Raw genomic sequence first — 23,581 nt, 5'->3', positions numbered from 1 at the left:
ATACATACATACATACATACAAACCAATAAATAAATGCACGCAGACGAGAACATACGCTTCTTGGCCAACTTTTGTTGCTGAAGGGTAATAAGTAGACAAATTGTACACATTAGACAAATTATAAGGTAACATTGAAACAGGAGTGCATGTGATGGAAATATTAAAACACTAAGAATTTCCAGCTCAACTGTTATATGATCTGATGGCCCAAGGATAAAAATTTATAATCTGGATGTGTGGGACTTCACAGACCTGTAACGTTACAGAGAAGGCAAGCAAGTGATGAGTTGGGTGGGAGGGATTTTTGGGGATGGCAGTGGTCCTTCTCAGGCGTCTGGAGCAGGCAGTCTCCTCCAGATTAGTCACTTTTGAATACATTTAATCCCATTACTGATTTAGTTGTACAGAATATCTGCAGAGCCCATTGCGTATAAATTAAAGGGAAATTACTTGTATAGAAATGTATTTATCATGCAGGACTAAGTTCAACTGCTACTAAAAGGCAAATAAACTGTGAATACAACAGTTAGTACTCGACAAGATTACATAACGACCAAAAAAAAGTAATTAATTTTTTTTAAATTCCAGTAAAAGTAGCCAAAATGAATTCACCTGGTTTTGCAGGTTAACAATGTCCATGGGTAAGAATCACGGGTGTGACAGGGAGTCCCGAGAAACCACGTGACCCCACCCCAAACTCTGTTCTTTACGATCATTATTTTGTACCTCGAAAATCATAAAAACATAAGTTAATGGATCTTGCTCTCTCGTACTGACTTTAGATCGCCTGCAAATTAATGTAGATATGTACTCATTTAATAAAACACTTACAATTTTACAACAAAGCTTTAATTTGTATACCAAATAAAAAGAGAAGAATATTTCATAGTATAAATACAAAAATATATATTAAAACATTCAACAAACAAAAAAATCACTCATGAGAATCAGGACACTGCCTTGTTATCTGACTGTGCAATGTAACTGCATAGTCATGGGACCACTATGGTAATGATAACTAAAATAAGGTAGACTATCCACACTGACCACCACACCTCTTTGCACCAAGAGCTGCACTGTATTTCTCCTGTATCAGTCCCATACAGGGAATAAACACAATCCAATCAGAGCTTGAAGATAAGGGCTCCCATGTTGTGAGGTCACTCTTCCTCATCTTCCCCACTTTGAAGTTCATCCTCAGGCTCTTCTTTGTTTCCCCATGCTTGGGAGCAGCTCAGAATTGATCTCCGTACCTGTTGTTTTTCTTCTGCAATTGACAAAATTAAAAATTAAGTGAAACACAATAAGAGTCACATTCAACACTGTCAAAAATATCTTGATATGCAAATATTATAAACAACAAAAAAACTACTTAAGCAATACGATATTACTTAAAATAAATTGAATAAAATCTTACCTTCATTTTTACATTTGGGAAGCATCCGATGGAGTTGCTGGGTATTGTATCTGATAAGAAACTTCTGACATGTTCTAATTGTTCCTGAAACAAACAAATGCTTTCAATGAGGCCCAATCTGCTAATTGCAATTTTCGAAAATATATGTCATTGTAAACATTATAAACTGCCAGTTGATGTTTTCTTACCTCCCACATGCAAACAATTCAGGAAACATGGGATTTTCTGACCACGAGTGTCAATACTGGTTATGAATGGCAATGCAGACCAGAGAAGTTTGTAACATCTCTTGGGGAAACGTAGAAATACTATTCCAGTATGAGCATTCAGGTATTTCACTGAAGAAGAAAAAAAAAAGAACGCAAAGCAGTAAGTCAAAACATCAGAAAGAGGGCAATTTGTTTTTAACTTTATGACCTCCGAAAAGTGTTGTAGAATCCTGAATATCACAATGCTACAGGTCTGTCAGTTGATTTTGACTGTAAGAATGGGTTTGGAGGAAATTTCAAGTATTATAAGTAGAGGATATATATTATGCTGGCCAACAGCAGGAGCATCATTAGTAATGGATTACCTTTAAAGTGCACTACAGTGCTCACAGGAAATTCTTCCTTCCTGTGGCAATGAGACGCTAAAACTCCTCTTTGTAAATAGTGTTTTTTTCTGTCAATCCAGTCCTTTCCATTCTTCACTGTTCAGCATTGTACGTATTAATATTTAATTTCAATCATCAAATACAAGAGCCTTTTCAAGGCACTTTTACAGATAAAAACCCAACAATTCCACATTCTTAAGTAAAGGTGGTGGTGGAAAGGAAAAACTCCCTTTTAACAGGAAGAAACCTTTACAGAACCAGACTCAAAGGAGGAGACTCTGCTGGGTTAGAGGATAGAAAGTGAGAAACGATAGAACAAATTCCACTCAGATGCAGCAGTAATGGTATAGGCTTATTATTATTATACATTATACTTAAGACATTTGTGAATATCTACTGAATATTACTTTAAATGGTTGTTTTTTTTCCACGTGCGGTGAGCTATCTCTATCTCGACTCTTCTCCTGAGTTAAATGATTTCATCCCCCCAGTAAAAGTCACCACAGAAGCGGACGCTGCACAGCGCTGCTCCGTAGTCTCCGTGTGTGCGAGCCACCGCGTCCTTCACCGCTGCGGCCACGGATCGATCATCCAGCTGCAGCAGGTGGCTCCTGTCCGACACGTTCACCTCGCACAGCAAATACCTGCCGACAGAATGAGGAGCGTGAGTAACCAACCACGAGGAAAAGTTGGAAAAACGATATCCACGTTGCCCGTACCTCGATTTCACCCGCACCATCGTTACCACGCTCTTCTTCTTCCGCGAGGACTTCCGTCAACAAAACGAACACACGGTCGCACTCAGCGCCGCGCGCTGGACGACAACAGCGCCGCGACTTTCGGGAAAGCGCGAACATAACCGGAATATTTACGAAACGTCGAATAAAAGTGACTGCAAGGAATTTGTACTTCACATATGAAACAAATACCGGATTATATATATGTATGGCAAATTTGTGAAATAGACCTCGCTCATTTGCATAGCAGGGAACACAATGAACTCCGTTGACTAAGAAACGGGAGGACCCAGACAGCAAACCATACACACCCCTTCGGTAACTATGACAACCCTCTTTGCTCTCAGCCAATCATTGCATCGCTTTTCCGTCTCGCGTATACGTTTCACGCCATCTTGAAAAAAAAAGAAAAAAAGAAAAACCCTCCAGTTTATCAAGTCGCTGCCAAATTAAAAAAAAAAAAAAGCACCAAACATCGCAGCAACTCTTTCTCATTGTTTCCCCGGTGTTCGTTATGAACAACCCCCGAAACAAACAGACGGGTGTTACCAAGGTCCAAACGGAGGCGGAAGCCGGCTTCGAGACGAGCCACAGGGAGCGAAAGAGTGCCGGAGGAATGCTGAAGAAGCTGAAGTCGAGGCGCAGCCAGACGGAGAAGTGGCCTGTGGTCACAGAGGATGAGCTCCGGGCTCTGGGACCAGATATCTCCCCTGACCACGTCCTGGGGCTCCGAGCTGTCACGGAAGGTACGATGCGATGCGAGCGCGTATTAATTTCTCTAGTAAACTGTAAGGTCGCAGACCTGAACGAGCATTAACTATGTGCTAATTGTGGCTAATGTGATGTGAGGGGCTTTTCAGACCAGCCGACCTCACTGGAAATCTACACTCCAGTATTTCATATTAGTCAAATAAATAATGTCACGGGTGTAATATTCTCAGTTAGAATATATTCAGGGGCGTAAGTGGGACTTGAGCACACAGGTTGGTGGTTTTTTAACTAGAAGCTCCATTAATGCTTTTATTTACACAGCAAAACCCACTTTGTTATTCAAAACTCGAGTGGTCTGTTTTCCTTAAAGGGTTAAGCTGAAATCCCTAAAACTGAGCTGTGTTCTTGTTCCTTGTGTTTGTTTTAAATAGAGAATAATTGTCTTAAATCACATTGGTGACATTCAAATGTATATCAGTAGCATACTTGTGTTGACAAAGCCCCACAAAATGTTTAAATTTAACAAGCAAGATAATTTATTCTACCCGTTTTTTTAAAAAAAAAGAAAGAATAGAAATACTGTGTTAATCCCAGAGGGATGTAAGGCACACAATCCATCCATTTGGAGCAGTTTGGGTATTCGGTGTCTTGCTGAAAGACACTTCAACATGTGGACAAAGAGAGATGGGGAATCAAACCTGCAACCTTCTGCTTGAAAGACAGCCACTCCACCTTCTGAGCAACAGCTGCCCCAACAGCCTCCAACAAACAAAGCAGTTGGGACTGAGGCTTATCTCGTCCAACTTTGCAAACACGCAGTATCCACCTAGAGAAATAGCCAATAAACAAAGACTATAAACTTAAAAAGACTGGGTTGCATTTACTTCAAGCACATTATTTAACGGTGTTGTTGTTTATGTGTTCAGTGATACATTCACTGACATGTTTCTTTCTTGTTGATAAATGTTGGTGTTGGGACTAAACTTTGTGGCCTTGTTTTGTCCTCCACCCAGCAGCTGAGGTAATAGTTGGAGCGAGGTTGACTCTGCACACCCCAAACTCCTGCTTTTCTATTCGAGGCAGTGCATCTTGTCATATTAAACCAATACATGGAAAAATAGCGGAGCTTTTGCTGAAAATGAGAAGATAAAGCATCAGTTCGGTTACTGCACCTTAGGTTTGCCGTTATTTTAATAGTCGCTGTTTTGCTGTATTTCTTTGTGGTTTTATCACAGGGTGGCGCCATTAAATGACACACAGTCATTTAATTAGCTCTTTAAATTAAAACGATCTGCTCCCTCACCACGTCGTCTCCGAGACTTCTCATCACCCTCCACCTCACAAGTAATCCTTCTGCTTCAACCCCCGGTGTCAGGTCCCGTGGTTTGTCATTGGAGAACCAGTCTACCGCAGTCGCAGCTCCCATTGTTTTGGGCTTTTCCCCGACCTTGACAACAATGGCATTACTTCCCTTCTCTCTCACGACACTTTGTTGAAAAGCTGGGAGCCTGTGCTATAGCGTTACTCACCACTGCAGAAAGGCACAGGAACCAGTAAGCAAATGCTGAAGCCCTAGTTAGTCATCAACTACAGTCTCAGTTCTCTATACCTCTGTGATTAAAAGTATTTTGTGACTGGAGAATGTCACGGACCAGAGAGATGCGTCTCAGTTTGCAAATGACATCCAACTTTGAGAGGGCTCATCTATAGGATCAGATAAATGGATGTAGATATTTTACTGATCCTGAGGGGAATTCAAACTTTAATTGGTCAAAATAATAAATTTAAATGTGTGTAATTACAAAAGGAAACTAAGCATTAACTTACAACTTTACAAAGAGACTGTATGTTTCGCCTGGTCCATTCTGGAGTCACCACAGTAGTTCATTCAGTCCCCATGTTCGATTTGGTCCATGTTTTATGCTGCATATCCTCCTGACCCAGGATGAGTTGATGTGACTTGAGGGCCTAACTGAGGGATCCATAATGCTGACCTGTCAATGGGATTCACATTAGATGCAGTGCAGAAGCTACATAGACTATATAACCCAAACCACTTTACAAGCTTTACAAACTAATTTTATTTTTTATTTTTTTTTTGGTAGACTATCTTTGTAGACCCGAGGACAACATTTACAACATTGACTTCACACGTTTTAAAATCCGAGATCTGGAGACGGGGACGGTGCTGTTCGAGATTGCCAAGCCTCCCAGCAGCGGTAAGTGTGAAAGGAAGCTTTTTCCAAGCTTGGTATGTCTAAAATGCTGAACTGATTCAAATCAGATGCAGAACGAGAAGACCTTCTTAAAGAGTCGTGCGTACAGACCCAGTGATGTTACAGCCTTTAGGGATTGTGCAGTCAATAAACTACAGTGTTGCTCAGCAGGAGAATGACAGCCTTTTCCCAGGGGGAAGCTCTATGTCGCTCTCACTCTATTGTCATGCGGTCCATCTGGGTTACTTTTATCTTCATAAATATTTATATCAACGGCATGAAGCCTCAGTGCTTGCCTTGTCTCTTATTGCTGTTCTTTTCAGTAGAACCCCGTCCTGTAACATATATATTCATATTTTTAAATGATGTAAGTGTTACTCCTATATTTATTAATATGGAAATAACTTTTTTGGTAATAGTCTCTTTGAATGATTTTTTTTTTTCTTTTAGTCTCTGATCTGCGCCAAATATCTGTAAGGGAAAAGAAATAAACGTTGAGACTTCCGACCTACTTTCCCACCATCTGTATAATAGTGTCAAGTGTCTGATGATTCATCCTGCACTCCAGGGCATTCTTCTTCCATGATGATCATTTCTGCCAATACATGTTTCCTTGAACGTTTCATGCCCCTCCCCCTCCCATTGTGATGCATATGTACTTTCAGTGTGCGTCTCTTCTTCACCACTTCAAGCTCCAACTGGCTCTCTGACACACATTCGTCACAACTGCCAACCAGATCGACAACTTGACCTCTTTCTTCTCAGTGTTTTTACTGTACAGATACAGAGTCAAATGTCACGAGGCTTTGCAGTGTAACAGAAAACAAATAAGTCAAGGCGTCCTACTGCCAGACAAATGTTTTGAGTTATTTGCAACAAATCTTTGATTTCATTTTCTTTTTTTTCTTAATGTGAATATTTGCTTCTAAACCTTTAGAGTTCTTGATGATACATTACAAGGAAAAAGTTTTACAACACACCCATTTTTCCAGGTATTTATTTGTATTGACAATTATTCAGTTTAATGTCTCATTGCTCTCTGAAATGAAGGTACAGAACAAAGCAACAATTTGCGTTTAAAAAAAAAAGAAATCAATCTATAAACCAAAATGCATTCTAAACTTTTGACTCCTCAGAGTGGCCACTTTTTTCTTTCTTTCTACGGTGGAAGTCAGATAATTTTGAGGATCATTGAGCTGGATTCCTTCTATAACATGATCATTCCTCTTTTCAGGGATTTCCGCTTTTAGTTTAGGTCAAATATTTACAAAGAAGTTGTTAAAACTGTTAACTTCTTCCATCTTGTTCTTTTTTCTTTAATTATCCATAAAGTATTGAGGATAACTTTATTGTCTAGAATAATTAATGATCAAACTATTTATTATGTCAAATATTCCTTTCATATTTTTTTATTATTTGATATTTTACTATAATATTCCTTTCTACATACCCTAATAATTGTAACTTATTCTTGTATTTTTTATATTTATCTTTTGCTTCCTTAGTTCTTTGTTTGATGAATTCTCTACACTCTTCTTTTTACACACATTCCCTAATCCTTTTGTCATCTATGGTCGATCCTTAGGTTTTTGTTTTCTGCTATATTCTTTAATTGGACAGTTTTTTAATCATATAATGCTGTGAATATTACTAGTAAAGTAATATATGCATTGTCTATATCTTTGTAAACCGTTTCCCAGCTTAGTGCCATCAAGTTGGTTTTTAATGCTTTAATAGTTTCCTCTGTCCTCACTCGGCTGTCAGTCTGTTTTGCTTCCAGGTGATTTGTTTTCTGTAGTTACTGTCGTAGACTGTAAACACTGGTTAAGTGATCGCTGATGTCGTTGATCAATAGTCCATCACTGTTTTGTTTTCAGTGTCATTGGTGAAGATGTTATGCTGCTGGGTCTGGTAATCTTCAGATAGAAGCCCATACTGAACATAGTATTGATAAATTGGCTTTGTGCTCATTTGGATTCAACATATCCATGTTGTCAGGGCCACCGATGAAGAAAACCTTTTCATTGTCTTTTGAAAACGTTTCTTCCACCCAGTCCTTAAATGCTTGGTGCTCTACTCTCACCGGCTACTGTGCAAATTGTGGCCTCAGCTTCCTGTTCTTAGCTGACAGGAGTGGCACCCGGTGTGGTCTTCTGCTGCTGGAGCCCCTCCGCCTCAAGGTTCAACGTGTTGTGCGTTCAGAGATGCTCTTCTGCACACCTCGGTTGTAACGAGTGGTTATTTAAATTACTGTTGCCTTTCTATCAGCTCCAACCAGTCTGGCCATTCTCCTCTGACCTCTGGCATCAACAAGGCGTTTGCGCCCACAGAACTGCCGCTCACTGGATATTTTCTCTTTTTCGGACCATTCTCTGTAAACCCTAGAGATGGTTGTGTGTGAAATTCCCAGTAGATCAGCAGTTTCTGAAAAACTCAGACCAGCCCGCCTGGCACCAACAACCAAGCCACGTTCAAAGTCACTTAAATCACCTTTCTTCCCCATTCTGATGCTCGGTTTGAACTGCAGCAGATCGTCTTGACCATGTCTACATGCCTAAATCCATTGAGTTGCTGCCATGTGATTGGCTGATTAGAAATTTGCGTTAACGAGCAGTTGGACAGGTGTACCTAATAAAGTGGCCAGTGAGTGTGTGTGTATATATATATATATAACTTATTGGCCCATTTCCTTACAGATTTCAATTGTTACACATTCTAATGAGTTTTTAATAGCAACTACAGTTTAAAAAATGAAATCATGTTCTACATATGGGTCGTTATGTTGCTGTAGGATGAAGCCCTGACCAGCGAGGCTCATATCAGAGTGTATTACATGGTGCTGCAGAATGCATTGGTAGCTGGTTCAATATGGCTTCTCTCCCTGTACAAGACTCATAACCTCTTTATCCAGTCTTCAGTCGTCCAATGGGAGCCTCTTTGTCTCTCGTCCCATCAAACCTGCAGCTCCCTCTCTTCACAGTTGAAACTGCCTCTTGTTGACTTCGACCACTATTCAGCCAAGAAGCTGTTGTCCTGCCTGTCACACGAGCTGTTAATTCTCTGAAATGTCTGATTGTGTTGTGGCTTTGAGTCTTCCAGACCTCTTCCTGTCAGAGTTTCAGTTTCTCAACACCTTTTGATGATGAAGGAAACTCCACTCACTGATACTTTGACTTTCTTTGCAGTTTCTCTGTAGTACAAATTCCATTAGTGTGTGTGTGTGTGTGTGTGTGTGTGTGTGTGTGTGTGTGTGTGTGTGTGTGTGTGTGTGTGTGTGTGTGTGTGTGTGTGTGTGTGTGTGTGTGTGTGTGTGTGTGTGTGTGTGTGTGTGTGTGTGTGTGTGTGTGTGTGTGTGTGTGTGTGTGTGTGTGTGTGTGTGTGTGTGTGTGTGTCAGTGGCTTTAGCTGCACGACTTCAGTTAAACACCAAATACTCTTTAAGTCTATTACCCTGGTAAAGTTTACCAAAACGTATTATAGAATGACGGCTTTCTCTAATACATTCACTTAAATTGTCTAATTCATCTCGGCTGCATCACGTTCTTAGAAAACACTGGTCAGGGATGTTTTGAAAACATACGAGTTAATTGACGCTTCATAAGAAAAAGTAATCGATGGCATCATCAATATAAACATGGTTACTGGCTGCTCCATTCATTTGTGCTACTCATCAGTCTCTTACACCGTCTGTTTCAGCTCCCATGGAAAACGAAGAGGAAGGCGGAGACGCAGACTCCAGCGCAGGGCGTTTTGTTCGATACCAGTTCACACCCGCTTTTCTAAAACTGCGCACTGTTGGTGCAACGTGAGTGAAGGAGTTCTCTAACTTGTCCTTAGTTGTCCGTCGGGCTTCACTCATCTGAGATCTGTTTCCTGCAGCGTGGAGTTCACAGTCGGAGACCGGCCCATCAACAGCTTCCGCATGATCGAGAGACATTACTTCCAAGGGCGGCTTCTCAAGAACTTTGACTTCGACTTCGGCTTTTGCATTCCCAACAGCCGCAACACATGCGAACACATCTACGAGTTTCCACAGCTTCCAGACGACCTCAGTGAGTCTCAGTCCGTTCCACATTCCTAGGCCTCTGATTCGCGTTGCTATCCACATTAATGTTCTTTTTTTTTGTTCATCCTTCTCCTCTTCTAGTTCGCAAAATGGTGGACCACCCTTACGAGACCAGATCAGACAGTTTCTACTTTGTGGACAACAAACTCATCATGCACAACAAGGCAGACTATGCCTACAACGGAGGCCTGTAGTATCTGAAGGGAAAAGTGTGTGCAATACCTCCCAGGGGTGAAGTTTCCTGGATTAGACCCCTCCTAAATCTTATTTTTAGGGGATCCAAGTATTTTCTCCTCTCTTTTTTTTTTTTTTAATGTTAATATGAACATGACCTTACTTTAAAAAAACAAAAAAAAAAAACAATAGACCACATCTGCCTTCTCATGATAACCTGGATCCATCAATATTGTACCTCATAGAGCTCAGGTTCTGGGACTCTGTGGGATTTTCGTGTAACGTGTCTCTGTTTATTTCAGTTGGTTGTATTTGTGTCATGTTTCTGCTCCAACACTTTTGCCTTAGGTTTCTTGCCGTCTCTGCTGGATAGGGACACAGGCGTCTCAGTTTGATGCCTCTAGATCGTGTCTGTTGTATTTTCAGTTTCCTTGAGTCCATAGACGTCATCAGTTTGTTGTATATTTGAGCTCCCTGACAGCTGACAACTTTCCAGTCTGGAAAGGAAAGCATTACCTAGGTGTCTTACAGTATTGTTAGTGATAGATGATTATGTAGCACAAGTTAATATTGTTTGGTGTCCCATTCTTCCCTTGATAACAGTTGTTTGTCAGATATTTAAAGCTTGAGATCCCTCTTCCGTGGTATATTAGTGAGTTCACCAATCTGTCTGTCAGTGGATTATCTCTTAAGAACGGCATGTACTCTGTTCATGACTGTCATGTTCATCTAGCTCTGTTACAGTTTTACCACAAAAACCTTTCAGTAGTTGGCTCTGACATCTGTTTCTCTCTCAAACTCTGACACGAACAGACGGGGAACTTGCCTTCTGCACTCTCCTGCCGTGTTTGGTCTTCTTCTTTTTTCTTTTTTCTTTTTTTTAATTCCTCGAGGTCTGATTTCTTGGTTTCTTTGTCACTAGAACACTGTGAGTTCCGTTCTGTAGGAGCTGAGTACAGCTGAAAGTCTGGCACACCAGTTAAATTGCTTACGGTCTGGCCTCTGCTGCTTTGCACTCAGGTTCTCAGTTTAACGTTGAGAGTAGCACAAAACACGACGGCACACAGCGATGTCACTTGGATACCAAAAATGTACGTGCATTGTTTGTTTTGTTTTGGTTATTTTAAAATGTACCGCAGCCCCGGAACAAGTCCACCTTAGCTAAGGTACACCCTGCAGGTTGAATGCAGTTTTTGTGGTTTTTACACTCCTGTTTCAAGTCATTGAGGAAAAAAAGATCAACCTGTTCCTGCGTGCAATGCCTTTTCCAGTGTAAATAATGTCAGTTGACGTATTATTATTTGCTTCATAAATTAGATTTTCATATTGTACAGAGAAAAACAAAAATCCGAGTTTTACTGTGAGACAGGAACTGATCCTGAAAACATCCTGAACGCTAAGCATTGTTCCAAGGCCGTTCATGTTTAAACGGGGAACGGTCACTTCTCACCGAACTATCTGAGCTTCCTCGTGCTGTACACTGTGACATCGACACGTGTGCCTTCAATCAAGGGGTTGATTTAATGTAAGAAAAGAAAAGGCTTTTGTTTCTTCCACCTTATGAGACAAACTGCGGAAGGAAAGACCAAACACCTTCTACATATCTCTGTGATCTTCAGGAACAATAGTTACTCAAACCCAGTTTACAATGAGAAAAGAGGTCAGTCAATGCATCATGTAGCTTATTAATCACCTGACAGGTTGGGATTTCAACTGGCAATCGGCCGTGTAGAACTTGATTTTATTTGTTAAATGGGCTCTGTGGACGTCTCTCTTGTCCTGCTCACTTGCTGCACTTGTGGCGTTGTAGTTGGGAGGACCGCGTCTTGTTTTGCCGTGCGTCGTAAGTCATTGGTATTTTGTGTGAATGCCTTGAAGTTGGTACATTTAGTACAACTGTACAAAAAGACCGTGTGCCTGATGAAAACATTCACTGATTCATTCTGTAACCGGCCGTATGGACTCTACTTTTTCTATCAGCAGATTGTAGAATTGACACTTTCATTAGATTTGTTGTAAATAAAACTGAGTACAAAAGATAAACTGAAAATCATGTCCTCATTTTTTTGTGGGTTATCAAGCATATTTTTTTCTTCCTTGCATCACAGATTGGATGATAACAGAATCAGTGAGGGTAATGACAGCGAAACTCTTTTTAATTCACAATGCAATGGTTGGAGTGGTTATAGCCGATTTAGTGTAAATGAATCTCAATGAATTTGACTCCTTTGTTTGAAAAGTAGATTTACTTCAGTGATTCAATTAAAAAAAAAAAGGGAAACTTGTTATATAAATTCATTCTATACAGCGTGATGTATTTTAGTAATTTATTCTTGAAATCTTGATCATTTCTTACAGTTAATGAAAACCGCAAATCCAGAATCTCAGGAAATTACAATACTGTGAAATGTCCAATGTTGGAGCCTCATCTAATCAGCTAATGCACTCAAAACACCGGCAAAGCTGTATGGAGGATCGTCCCCTGGTCTTTAAATGGTCTCTCAATCGGGATATAAAAAAAAAAAAAATTCAATCACAAGGAAGACGACTCACTGTTGACCAGAAGTCCACCAATAAATAAGGGAAGCTGGTTGTTTAGAAATCTGTTTCCAAACTTATTGATAAAAAGTTACGTGGGAGGAAAAATGCAGTTGGAAAAAAGTATTTTTATTAAGAATTTTGGGGGGATTGAAAAGGAGTGGATTGCAACTGGAGTTAATGCTTCACGAGCCGGCACACAGAGAAATCCAGGACATGGGCTACATCTGTGGCATTCCTGGTGTGAAGCCACCACTGAACCAGAGATGGCAACACAGGCCTGTTACCTGGGCTCAGGAGAGAAAGGACCAGGTTGTTGCTCAGTGGTCCAAAGTCCTCCTTTTAGATGAGAGTACATTTTCCATTTCATTGGGAAATGAAGGTGCCGACGTCTGGAGGAAGAGTGGAGCGACACAGCTGAGGTCCAGTGGGAAGTTTCCAAGGTCACTGATGGTCTGGGGAGCTGTGTTATCTGCTCGTGTTGCTCCACTTAAAATCTGCTTAAAATCTTAAAAAGCAGCATGTAGTGTCTGCTGCTTCCTCCATTTATCAATTTAATTATACTGTAGATTTCATCCCAGTTAATACTAGTCAAAAGACAGAGTACACCATGCACGGGTCATCACTTCATAATGCACCTAATTATTATTTAGTCGGGTTTTTTTACCCTACATGATACATGTCAATTCCAAAATTCCAAAACAAAAATTATCATTTTCTACATAACAAATTGGTCAATACTTGACCTCGAGTGTTGGAGACCTAGGTTCGAATCCTGGTTGTGCCAAGAAGGACAGCCGACGTTCAAACAGCTCTGTAAAATATTGTGAAGAAATTTGTAAAAGAAAGCAGCCAAATAGACTTTATCAAATTCTTAAACATATTTTAGGTGTTTTTTTTCACCATTTATATGTCTTCAAGATATTCCTTTTTTGATGGAAACGTATTTCCTTGATAGCTAAATGTTGTTATTTTTTTCATTTTCAAGTAGATGTATTTGTGTTTATTTGAGTTAAACAGGTGATTTATTGATATTATGTGAAGTGACTAACAAATCTAAAAGCTCAGAAAAGGTTTGTTTTTGGTCAGAGAGTTAAAAGACTACATTACCCAGAATGCTGAGCTGGAAAACACTACAGGCACGTGCTTCATGATGGCGGCCTCCGGTAAGAGGATGGCCGCCGCTGCTGCTGCTCCTGCTGCTTCCTCGGACTCCAGCAGTGACGACGAGGTGCTGAAAAGATGTCAGGAGGCAGTTTGGGAGGCTAAAGTAAAGAAAGGTGACCGCTTGTAACACGTCTGAACTTGTGAGGCAGGAGGGGAAAACTGACAGCGTCTCATCTCCTGAAAGTTCAGTTTGATGACTGTTTGACTGACTGTGTTTCAGATGTCCAGAGTGACGTCAAAGAGTCAAAACGGTGAGTTTACAATCGAAATGTCCACCATTCGAAGTGCAGTTGTGTAGAAGAGTTTGTAGATCCTGCAAGAGCATGGAAGGTTAGTTTGATGTCAACACTTACAGTAAGTCAGTGAAAATATCAACTAGTCAATTGAGCAAAATGTCAACGGAGTCTGAAGTTTTATTCATGCAGATTAAAGAAAATTAGCATATTGTATTAGTCCCCTTCTCTGCATTTAACTAATCCCATTCATTGCTGAATTTAACGACACAAAATAACTCTGGACTGCTGCACCGCCTAGTTTAGCCTACATCTAGGGTTGATATGTACTACAAAAATAAAGGTCGTATGTCTTTGTTTATTTCACTTTTGAAAAGTGGCTTGTTTGTAAGGAACATGCATGAGTGGGATGAGCAGCAGAGTTGAGTGGGTGTTGTAGGTTGCATCCATTAAAAAGAATCACCAAATCTATTCTCTGCCAAACAGACTTTATTTGAAAATTGACCCGGTTTTGGTGGATTGGTCTGAGGAAACGATGTGAATAATTTATAAGTTCAATGTAGTGGAGTGTAATAAACTTTCAGCTCAGAATGTGTTGTCGTTGTGCAGCCTGCAGTCCTGAAGATATTCACAGTATGAGTTTTAGTAGGGGCGTCAAACCAGCGGTAGCATACCAAAGCCAAGAAGTCTTTAAAAAAAAAAAACAACCCTGCTTTTTCTATAATAATGTTCTCCTACACTACAGTGTCGTCGTTGCTGACCATGATCACGATGGCAACGAGCTTCAGGTCACTAAAGGATTTCAAACACACGTGGCGAAAAAGTTGGGACATTTTCTTGACACGTAAGTTGTAGTATGGGAAGAAAATATGACGTTCCTTAACTCAGCATGATTTTAATAGATATTTTTGTATTGGCAGTTGTATTTCAGAGCTGCAGCCTAAAACCGCATCCCGTGTAGAAGCAAAGAAATGTGATGATGATGGTGACGATGAAGGTATATCTTCAGTTTCTTTCAGTATATTCTGCTTCAATGGGTGAAGCTTGATGAACATTTCTTCTTTTTAGGGTTTCGTCTGTTTTCCACCTCCGTCCCGGGACAGACCGTTGAAGAGGCTCCGGCCCCAGCGAGACGACGACCTGCCCCAAGCTCAAGGTTTTCAGGTTTCATTCATTATTCAGGCTATTTGAAACAAAAAAGAAAATGCATGTAACACGACTCGTTGCAGTGAGAGTGACGACGAAATGGAAGCGAGGCTGAAGGAGGCGGCAGTGTCCATCCGAGATCTTTTACCCTCATCAGCGCCGCATTCTACGCTCACACCTCCCGAGACACTCAGCTCAGAAAGATTGAAGAAGAAGGCGGCGGCAGTGGAGGAAAACGAGAACCACACTGTGACGAAAAAGAAGAAACGGGATCGGGTGGAGAGCGGTCAGGTGAACTCTGTGGCCGAAGCTCAGACGACTCAAAGCAACGGGAGCTCCGAACGGGACCGAGTCAAAGTGAAGCGGAAGAAGAAACGAGAAAAAAACACAGAGCAAGAAACTTTGGATTGAACTTTTATAAGCAACATTATGTGACGTTTTTCTTTGATACTGAGAGAATGTAGTGACATGGCTCATTAAAGACACTTTTACACTTGTCCTGGTCACTAAACTTGAAATGGTCTTTACTTTGGTAAAAGTAAAAATATGTGGGGGGAAAAAAAAGTGAGACACAAAGAATGCAGGTAAGACACTGCTGACAGACTTTAACAATTATTACAAAACATTTGAATAAAAATACATTTTGGTGTTGATTTTTCAGTTGATTCTCTGGTGTGTCACGAGTGAATCTTCTCCCAGGTCGGTCTTCTCAAACATACTTGTATTTAGTTTGTCTTTGAAAACCTCAACGCTGACTCATCCCTGTGGCCTCGTAACTCCAGGGTTTCCCGGAAGGTGACGGCGGAGGCCGCGTTCCAACCTGATCACACATCCCCAAGGCAAGGCGATCCTATATCACCCTACTGAGCCGTAGAGACCAACTGTGTTGGCATGTAAGAGCTGATGTCTGTAGGCGAAGGTGAGAGGAGGTGAGACTGGTGGCTTTCTGTTGACTGAGAGGTGGGATACAACTCCAGGCTTTCAGAAGAAGCTGTTGGAGGGGGAAACATTGAACTGATCAGTCTGAATGAAAGCTGTGGAGGTGTCTTCTATCCTGCAGCAGCAGGTGTATCTTTGCACTGTGGATGCTGAGAAACTAATTTTAAAATGTCTGACTACTATTCATCCATCTCTTATACCACTTTGTGTGAATGCCACAATCTAAAGTCATCACTTAGCCTTAAAGACATTTTTAGAACGGTGGGATGAAACCAGAGTACTATCTTACTGCGTTATATACTTACTGGATAATATTTTCATTAAAATGGTTCAAACAACAAGTGTGTAAACTTGGCAACACATATTGGAGGTCTGCCGAATAGAATAACCTCCAGATCAGGGTATCGCATGGTAAACCTGCATTCCAGCGTCGTACCTGGGACTGGTGTTTGGGGCTGCAGGTGTAGGGACTCCTCCTGTAAAGGCTGGTCTGTCTGGTCCTCAGGATCTGCACTCAGAATCTACACAAAAGAAAAATTAGTGTAAACTTATTGATATGTGACGCACTAGTTCCCAAACCTGCGGTGTTTTGAGGTCATAATTAGATTAGGACATTGAACCATGATCAGACGCTTTCCAGAATCTGCAGGAGGCCTTGGAAACTACATTGATTCTATTCTAAAGATAGTACGTCTGCTAGTGTTTGGCTTTGTTGTGCCTTTTGTCAAATCACAGGTCAAAGGGAAGAGGGGGTCCACAGTCTTTCTTCAAGATAATCTTGGAAGCACTCAAAGAAAAAGAAGAAAAAAAAAGTTTTGAACTATTGTTCCAACAGACCAATGAACCCGTCAGAAGATTACCTGTCTGACGGCAGCCAGGCTCGTCAGAGTCCCCAAGCTGCTGCTCTCAGCGATGACCATGGCCTGAGACAGCAAACTGGACGAGTGGTACTGCGGAGAATCTGATTTGTTGTACACTGGAACGAAGGATGTATGAATGAATGTCTACTCAATCCAACATGTCAGACACATACAATGTGACCGCAGCCTTACTGTGACACGGCAGCTGTGCCATGGTGGCCATGAAGGGACTGGCAGCCATGTGACTCTGAATCTGTGACGGTATGTGCTGCTGCGGAGCGCCGTGGAGCTGCTGCTGGAACGAGATCGGCTGGAGGGTTGTGAAGCCACCCCCCATGTTGTTGATGACAGGGACGGTCTGAGGCTGCGTGGAGGCCAAACCTGAAAAACAACGAGCACAATCACTGTTGTTATAATTCCTCTATTAATTTGGAATGTGTTGGCGAGTGGGTGATATTCACCAATGAAGAGAGGGGACTCCCCCAGACTCATCACTCCGGGTACTGACGTCATAATGAGGCTCTGCGAGGAAGCAGGGGAGGCCGACAGGCTGTGTAGGGAGGTCAGGGTGCTCACGGGGGGTAGCGGACCACCACTGGACACCTGAGGCCAGAGGACCGCATGTTTGTGATGGCAGCGATGCATGCTGGGAGTCGACTCGGTACAATAAAAAGGGACAGTTGGCACACACACTCACCTGTTTGGTGTGGCTCTCGAGCAGCGTGTGGCTGGGCTCCAGCTGGATGGGACTGACCACAAGACGCCCCACTCGCTCCCCTGCGCTGCCTCTCACTGCATCACACACAATGTGCTGGCTGTATTTCCCTCCTGGAAAGGAACACAAATGAAGTTTCTGAGCAGTAGCATGGCAGACCATGAGAATAATTAGATTAATGTAAGTGACAACATGAACTAGATGGGGAATACGAGCACCAGTGCCGGGACCAGCTGGTCATAATGATATGGTCGATCAGTGTATGTCTCACCTCAAAGCGATGGGACTAAATTTGACTCAGCGCTGCAGTGGTTACCTCAGTGTCTCCTTCTAAGCCTGTCTGGACTTGGTTAGATCCTTACCGTGCTCAGGACTGGTTGTGAGGGTGGGGTTAGAGGTGGAGACCGATGGGTTGCTGAAAGGTGTGTCAAGGGCCAGCTTGTGACGGAACGCCTCCTCTTTACGGCGGTTGGCGAACCAGTTGTATACCCGCACCTCAGTCACCAGGTTGGACCCCAGGCCTGCGAGCTGGGAGGGAGACACTCCCCTCTGGATACACTCTGCCCTGAAACAAACAACAACAAAGAGACACGCTTATGCATGTTGTACATGTGTGTTGTACACGCAGATGATTCATCTTATTTTACCAGAGGATTTTACAGAAACTGTGTGCACCTTTGCATTTATGATGGAGCAGTTTCTCAGTTCTCAGAACAGAATTATATATACTCTATCGCTCAATTGTCACTATGGACCGTGGACTGTTGAAGAATGTTGGTACTTTAGTCGTGAGGATTTGTTGTTAGTGAGTAGAATGTGATATCCGACACCGTGTACTTGTGGAGTTTAAACTAGTTGTGGATCAAAACTGACAATCCAAAATTAGAAACAGGAGTATTCTAGAAAACTCTTGAGTACACATAGGAAGAACATGCGAACTCCCCAGAGAAATACCCCCAAGCCCAACCATGTGTCTCTCCCTGTGAGGGGGGCTACGAACCACTGCTCACTTGAGCCTGAGCATGAAGCCTCACCTGTTGCACTCCTCTACCAGCCCCTCTCTTTCCTCCTTGCTGGGATTCTTCTGTCGGTCGTAGGCGTGGAAGAGGATCTGCAGGGAGGCCGGACCCCATTTGAACCTGTTCCTCCGTCCTTTCCTCGTGTCCTCTCCTTGGTCTTCTGCAGTCGCCAGGCCATGTTTTGCATTTGTGAATTCTGGAAGAAAAAGGTAATGTGCTTTTTTTTTTTCTCTTATTTATTTCTGTCGTTCAGTGTCAGGCAGAAGTGACGTCTGATGAGAAATTTGAGCTGATTTTACTCACGCTGGCTGATCTCGCACTGCTTCTTGACGTACCAGGTGTACAGGGCGGCTCTCTTTTGGTTTTTCATGGGCGTGCCCTTGTTGAGGTGCTGAGAGAGATGCGACTGGTTGAGCCCTGTGGACTCCACCACCTCCCTCTGAGGTAGGTTATGCTGCTGCATGTAGCTTTTCACCATTTTTGCAACATGCCACGGGTCCTCCCTGTTTGGATCAAACACGAACTTAACTCCGTGCACTTTCCCTGCTCACATTCTTGTTTACTGGACTGAAGCATATCTCTAATGTCTTTCCCACAGTTTTATATAACTGTTACAAGTTTCTAGAGAACGGCTCAACAGACAGTCACAACGGTAGACATTAGTTGGGGCAAGTAAAGAGAGGCTTATTGACAGAGAGAGATAAGGGAGAGCACACAAGGGGCAAAGTCCAGCCCTTTCGGATCACTGGAGGGGAAAAAAGAAAAAAAAAAAACCGTGTGAAAGGTTTATGAAGCCTAATTTAACGCTTTCTAACTCCTGTTCAAAAGCTGTGACAATACACAAAACTACAGAAAAAAACTAAATGGAAAAAATAAAAAAAAAACAGTCCTTTGAAAACTCCAACATTCACCTCACAAATACTTCAGTAAGATAATTCAACAAACTTTTGACCTGTTTGTTAATCTCATAGATTTATTTATTTATTTTAAAGAATTGAATGTCAATAAGTCGCTTCCAAAACGTGGATCACAAACCCAAAGCTCAAATTTGAGGAAGTATCTGTTGGGAGTTGTGCAAACAAAACCTCACATGACCAGCCCTCCTATTAATCTTCACCTATACATGTAGCTTATTTATTAAGAAATGGCCTGGGAATAATGATGGGGGTGGGTAATTAGTAACTAGCAAAGGAGGAACCCTCTTTATATTCGCCTCAGGAGCCAGATTGCAGAGAGAGAGACAGAGAAGCATGTGAAGGAGGCAGGATTTGGTAACGAGCGGGGAAACGAGCCTTAAGGTGAAAAGAGGAGTAATGTTGTTGGCAGGTAAACTGTTGGTCAGCTCCGTGGTGCTTGGTTTTATACAGACGTGTCAAACGAGACGAAAGACAATTACAGACAGTGGTAAGATTGTTGTTTACTTGATCAAGTGAATAGGACAGACAAGCTGCTGCAGTTATTTAAAAAAAGAAGAAGATTATTTGGAATCGGCTCGGACTCTTCAGAGGAGTGTGTGGATGTACTCACTGCAGTAACCTGTCTACTTCAACCCTCAGTTTGGACGCGTCCTCTGGGGAAAGCTTCTCCAGCTCTCGTAATATGGGTGGATGGAAGTCCATTTCTCCCTCCTCGGAGCTCTCTCCATCCCCCCTCTCCCCCTTTTCCGTGCCACCCCCTGCCTGGTTTCGCTCCAGTTCCCCCATGGCTTGGACCAGGACATCCCGGGACAGTCCCGACTCCAGAAGGGCCCAGATCAGCTGCTCCTGAAGGGCGGTCAGATGGCTGGATCTCACTTTGGGCGCCCCGTGTCTCTCCTCTCCCTCCATTAGTCCAAGCCTTACCTCACCGCTGCCTTGAAAACAAACACTGCTCTCATGTGCACGACCTCACTTCAAATGACAGGCAGGCAGCCAGCGTCAGGCCTCATTGTTACATAGTCCTCATCGGCCTCAGAGAAAGTATACTTTCATTTTCCTGTCTTCAGTTTCCTCCCAGTGGTCCGAGCTGCCAGGCTTTAGCTCTCCACCTGCTGTTTTGCTTTCAAAGGTCAATTTTCTTTTTTCTAACCTTCCTCCCTTTTCACCCCCCTCCTCCTCCTCCTCCTTACATGCGCCCTGTGCACTTTGTCCCCACTCCCTCGGTCCTCAGCTAGGACCAAAGTGCAGTTTAAAACCTGCAAGTAGGGAGATGTTACATTTTCAGCTGAGTTATGCAAGCCAAGAACAGAGAAGACAAAGAAATACAGGGCATGAGATACAGAAGTGGAGTAGAAGTGAGACTTATGCCTGCAGGTATTTTATAAAGATGCAGAACTATGGGTCACAGAAGAAAAATATTTATTTTCTCCGAACACAGACTATAACGTTGATGTGCATAGGTTAAAAAAAAATGTTCAGACTTGCTTGTCATACATAAACAGAATTTTCTGGAGGACAGGAGATCACAGAGAGGAGACATGGCTTCATATCTCTTGTAAACCACTAGAGGACGCTGTCATGACGTTAATACACATCTGAGAAGCAGTCTGTGCAAGGCTGCAATGAGCCCTTAGTTTTTCTTATGTCCAGCACGTGTCCCGTTACTTCGTGTAGAGTTTCTTTCCTGTGTATTAGTACTTGTGAGAGAATATAAGTTGGAATATGTTTAAATACTTACAGCGATAAATGAAAAACTTACACAGAGGTCAGATGTAAACATTAAAATGCATAAAAGTCAGATGTTCAGGTCACATTAAAGCCTAAATCAAATATGCATACAAATGTATTATTTGCAAAACCCCTTTGATTAAATTATTAATGCTTGTTAATGATGGGATTTTTTTATGTGTCTCATTTGTCTCCAAGTATTTCTGATAATTTCCCATAAAGCCAAATTGCTGTGTTCATTTGTTTATAAATCTGTAAGCAAGGTCCAATTTCAAGCAGTTGTGAGACAAAATGAAAACATATCTTTCCACAAATATAATTTAAATCTTCTTGTGTTGTGCCTTTTGGGAATAGAATAAACTTATCTGATTTAATTTGGAGCAATATTTGGTGAAGAGTAGAAACAGGCTTTTAAACTTGAAGATTTAACTAAACAAAATATGTTTTTATGTCAAAAATGTTGGCATAAAAGGCAAATACCTCCTGAACAGAGCAAACACAGGGAGAGGCAGAATGTTACACACACTCACCTTCAGAACTTCAGGTTATCCTCGACTCACTTGAAATGCATGTTTTTGGACTATATACGTTTTTCTAAGCTACAATTTATTAGATTTTCTTTATGTGACACTTATGTGACAAAACCATGTTTTTTTCATATAACAAATAAAATACTTCAAATACATCATTACAAATATCTCTAATAATACTTATTATATACACTCAGTGGCCACTTTATTAGGTACACCTGTCCAACTGCTTGTTAACGCAAATTTCTAATCAGCCAATCACATGGCAGCAACTCAATGGATTTAGGCATGTAGACGTGGTCAAGACGATCTGCCGCAGTTCAAACCGAGCATCAGAATGGGGAAGAAAGGTGATTTAAGTGACTTTGAACGTGGCTTGGTTGTTGGTGCCAGACAGGCTGGTCTGAGTATTTCAGAAACTGCTGATCTACTGGGAATTTCATGCACAACCATCTCTAGGGTTTACAGAGAATGGTCCGAAATGGAGAAAATATCCAGTGAGCGGCAGTTCTGTGGGCGCAAACGCCTTGTTTTGTTTTTTTTAAATATGTTTATTGATTTTTAATAATACAATGCAATCAACAATCTGGTTACATCAACCTGTACCAGAGGACATGAACAAAACAACACGAGACGCACATTCATACATCCACACACACACACTTGGTGAAGTTTGCACACGAAAATATATAAACAATTTTAAATAGACCGTTGTACAGTACAACATAATGGTTTGGATACAGAAATATTAATGAGGAAGAACAAGAAACATCAACAAAAACAACAACAACAAAAATCAAAAAAAAAACAAACTAATTAGTTATGATGGTCATGTAAGGTTCCCATAACCTCTCAAAGTCTCTTTGTTTTCCTTTTGCAATATAAGTTAGTCTTTCTAGTCCAATGCATTCTGAGAGTTCTTTGATCCATTGTTGTGTTGAAGGAGCCTCCATCCTCTTCCAGTTTAATGCTATAGCTCTCCTGGCGTGTAGCAGCCCAAAATCCAGTAGTTTCTTTTGCTTCCTTGTTCTTGAAAAGTTTTCTGGGTATATGCCCAATATACAAAGTTTGGCAGAAAGGGGGATCTTCACTTCAAAAATTTCTGATAAGCATTTAAGCACATCCTTCCAAAATTGTAATATATCTTTACACTCCCACATACAATGTATTAGTGTCCCTTTGTGATCACGACATTTGGTGCATGTGTCTGGATTATTGCTGGATATGTGATGAAGTATTTCAGGTGTTATATATGTCCTTGTCAGCCACTTGTATTGAAGTAACTTTCGTCGTGTATTAATTGTTTCTTTTTGAGCTTGCAAACAAGCTTCATTCCAATCTGCTTCATCTATATGTTCATGTATGTCATTTCTCTAAGCAGCAAATGCCTTGTTGATGCCAGAGGTCAGAGGAGAATGGCCAGACTGGTTCAAGCTGATAGAACAGCAACAGTAACTCAAATAACCACTAGTTACAACCGAGGTATGCAGAAGAGCATCTCTGAACGTACAACACGTCCAACCTTGAGGCGGAGGGGCTGCAGCAGCAGAAGACCACACCGGGTGCCACTCCTGTCAGCTAAGAACAAGAAGCTGAGGCCACAATCCCCACAGGCTCACCAAAATCGGACAATAGAAGATTGAAAAACGTTGCCTGGTCTGATGAGTCTCGATTTCTGCTGCGACATTCGGATGGTCGGGTCAGAATTTGGCGTCAACAACATGAAAGCATGGATCCATCCTGCCTTGTATCAACGGTTCAGGCTGGTGGTGGTGTCATGGTGTGGGGGAGATTTTCTTGGCACACTTTGGGCCCCTTAGTACCAATTGAGCATCGTGTCAACGCCACAGCCTACCTGAGTATTGCTGCTGAC

General features: G+C 41.8%; 5 protein-coding genes across 6 annotated transcripts; 3 read left to right on the top strand and 2 right to left on the bottom strand.

Moving 5' to 3' along the window:
* Window positions 1-54: 54 nt before the first annotated feature.
* pop5 (POP5 homolog, ribonuclease P/MRP subunit) lies at window positions 55-2,866 on the bottom strand. The gene is made up of 5 exons (XM_080468264.1): window positions 2,733-2,866; window positions 2,515-2,657; window positions 1,607-1,756; window positions 1,419-1,502; window positions 55-1,268 (listed from the first exon to the last, which is right to left on the bottom strand). Exons 1-5 carry the CDS (start codon window positions 2,750-2,752, stop codon window positions 1,162-1,164), a joined length of 504 nt encoding a protein of 167 aa, XP_080324390.1. The 5' UTR covers window positions 2,753-2,866; the 3' UTR covers window positions 55-1,161.
* A 310-nt stretch (window positions 2,867-3,176) lies between these two features.
* Window positions 3,177-11,962, top strand: unc119b (unc-119 lipid binding chaperone B). The gene is made up of 5 exons (XM_080467677.1): window positions 3,177-3,496; window positions 5,567-5,680; window positions 9,373-9,481; window positions 9,556-9,728; window positions 9,824-11,962. The coding sequence occupies exons 1-5, from the start codon at window positions 3,265-3,267 to the stop codon at window positions 9,934-9,936; spliced, it is 741 nt and encodes a 246-aa protein (XP_080323803.1). The 5' UTR covers window positions 3,177-3,264; the 3' UTR covers window positions 9,937-11,962.
* Window positions 11,963-13,592: 1,630 nt separating this feature from the next.
* On the top strand, window positions 13,593-15,652 carry cUnh12orf43 (chromosome Un C12orf43 homolog). Its single transcript, XM_080468321.1, has 6 exons — window positions 13,593-13,734; window positions 13,842-13,872; window positions 14,600-14,698; window positions 14,775-14,851; window positions 14,923-15,010; window positions 15,084-15,652. Exons 1-6 carry the CDS (start codon window positions 13,605-13,607, stop codon window positions 15,409-15,411), a joined length of 753 nt encoding a protein of 250 aa, XP_080324447.1. The 5' UTR covers window positions 13,593-13,604; the 3' UTR covers window positions 15,412-15,652.
* On the bottom strand, window positions 15,404-20,582 carry hnf1a (HNF1 homeobox a). 2 transcript variants are annotated; one of them, XM_080468320.1, is made up of 11 exons: window positions 20,375-20,575; window positions 20,061-20,296; window positions 18,837-19,036; window positions 18,549-18,729; window positions 17,877-18,079; window positions 17,497-17,627; window positions 17,261-17,402; window positions 16,992-17,180; window positions 16,800-16,915; window positions 16,376-16,460; window positions 15,404-15,991 (listed from the first exon to the last, which is right to left on the bottom strand). In XM_080468320.1, exons 2-11 carry the CDS (start codon window positions 20,234-20,236, stop codon window positions 15,861-15,863), a joined length of 1,554 nt encoding a protein of 517 aa, XP_080324446.1. In that variant the 5' UTR covers window positions 20,237-20,296; window positions 20,375-20,575; the 3' UTR covers window positions 15,404-15,860. The 2 variants fall into 2 exon arrangements, with proteins under 2 accessions (XP_080324446.1, XP_080324445.1); XM_080468319.1 differs by having other exon boundaries at window positions 15,405-15,991; window positions 20,061-20,582.
* Window positions 20,583-22,045: 1,463 nt separating this feature from the next.
* On the top strand, window positions 22,046-23,351 carry LOC308111626 (uncharacterized protein; the record flags this gene model as incomplete). Its single annotated transcript, XM_080466588.1, has 2 exons — window positions 22,046-22,182; window positions 23,087-23,351. The coding sequence occupies 2 exons, from the start codon at window positions 22,046-22,048 to the stop codon at window positions 23,349-23,351; spliced, it is 402 nt and encodes a 133-aa protein (XP_080322714.1).
* Between the last annotated feature and the right edge of the window lie 230 nt (window positions 23,352-23,581).

The sequence above is a fragment of the Lipophrys pholis genome (assembly GCF_963383615.2).
Source record: "Lipophrys pholis genome assembly, chromosome: 7".
Lineage (NCBI taxonomy): Eukaryota > Metazoa > Chordata > Actinopteri > Blenniiformes > Blenniidae > Lipophrys > Lipophrys pholis.
This window is presented reverse-complemented; position numbering and strand designations above follow the sequence as displayed.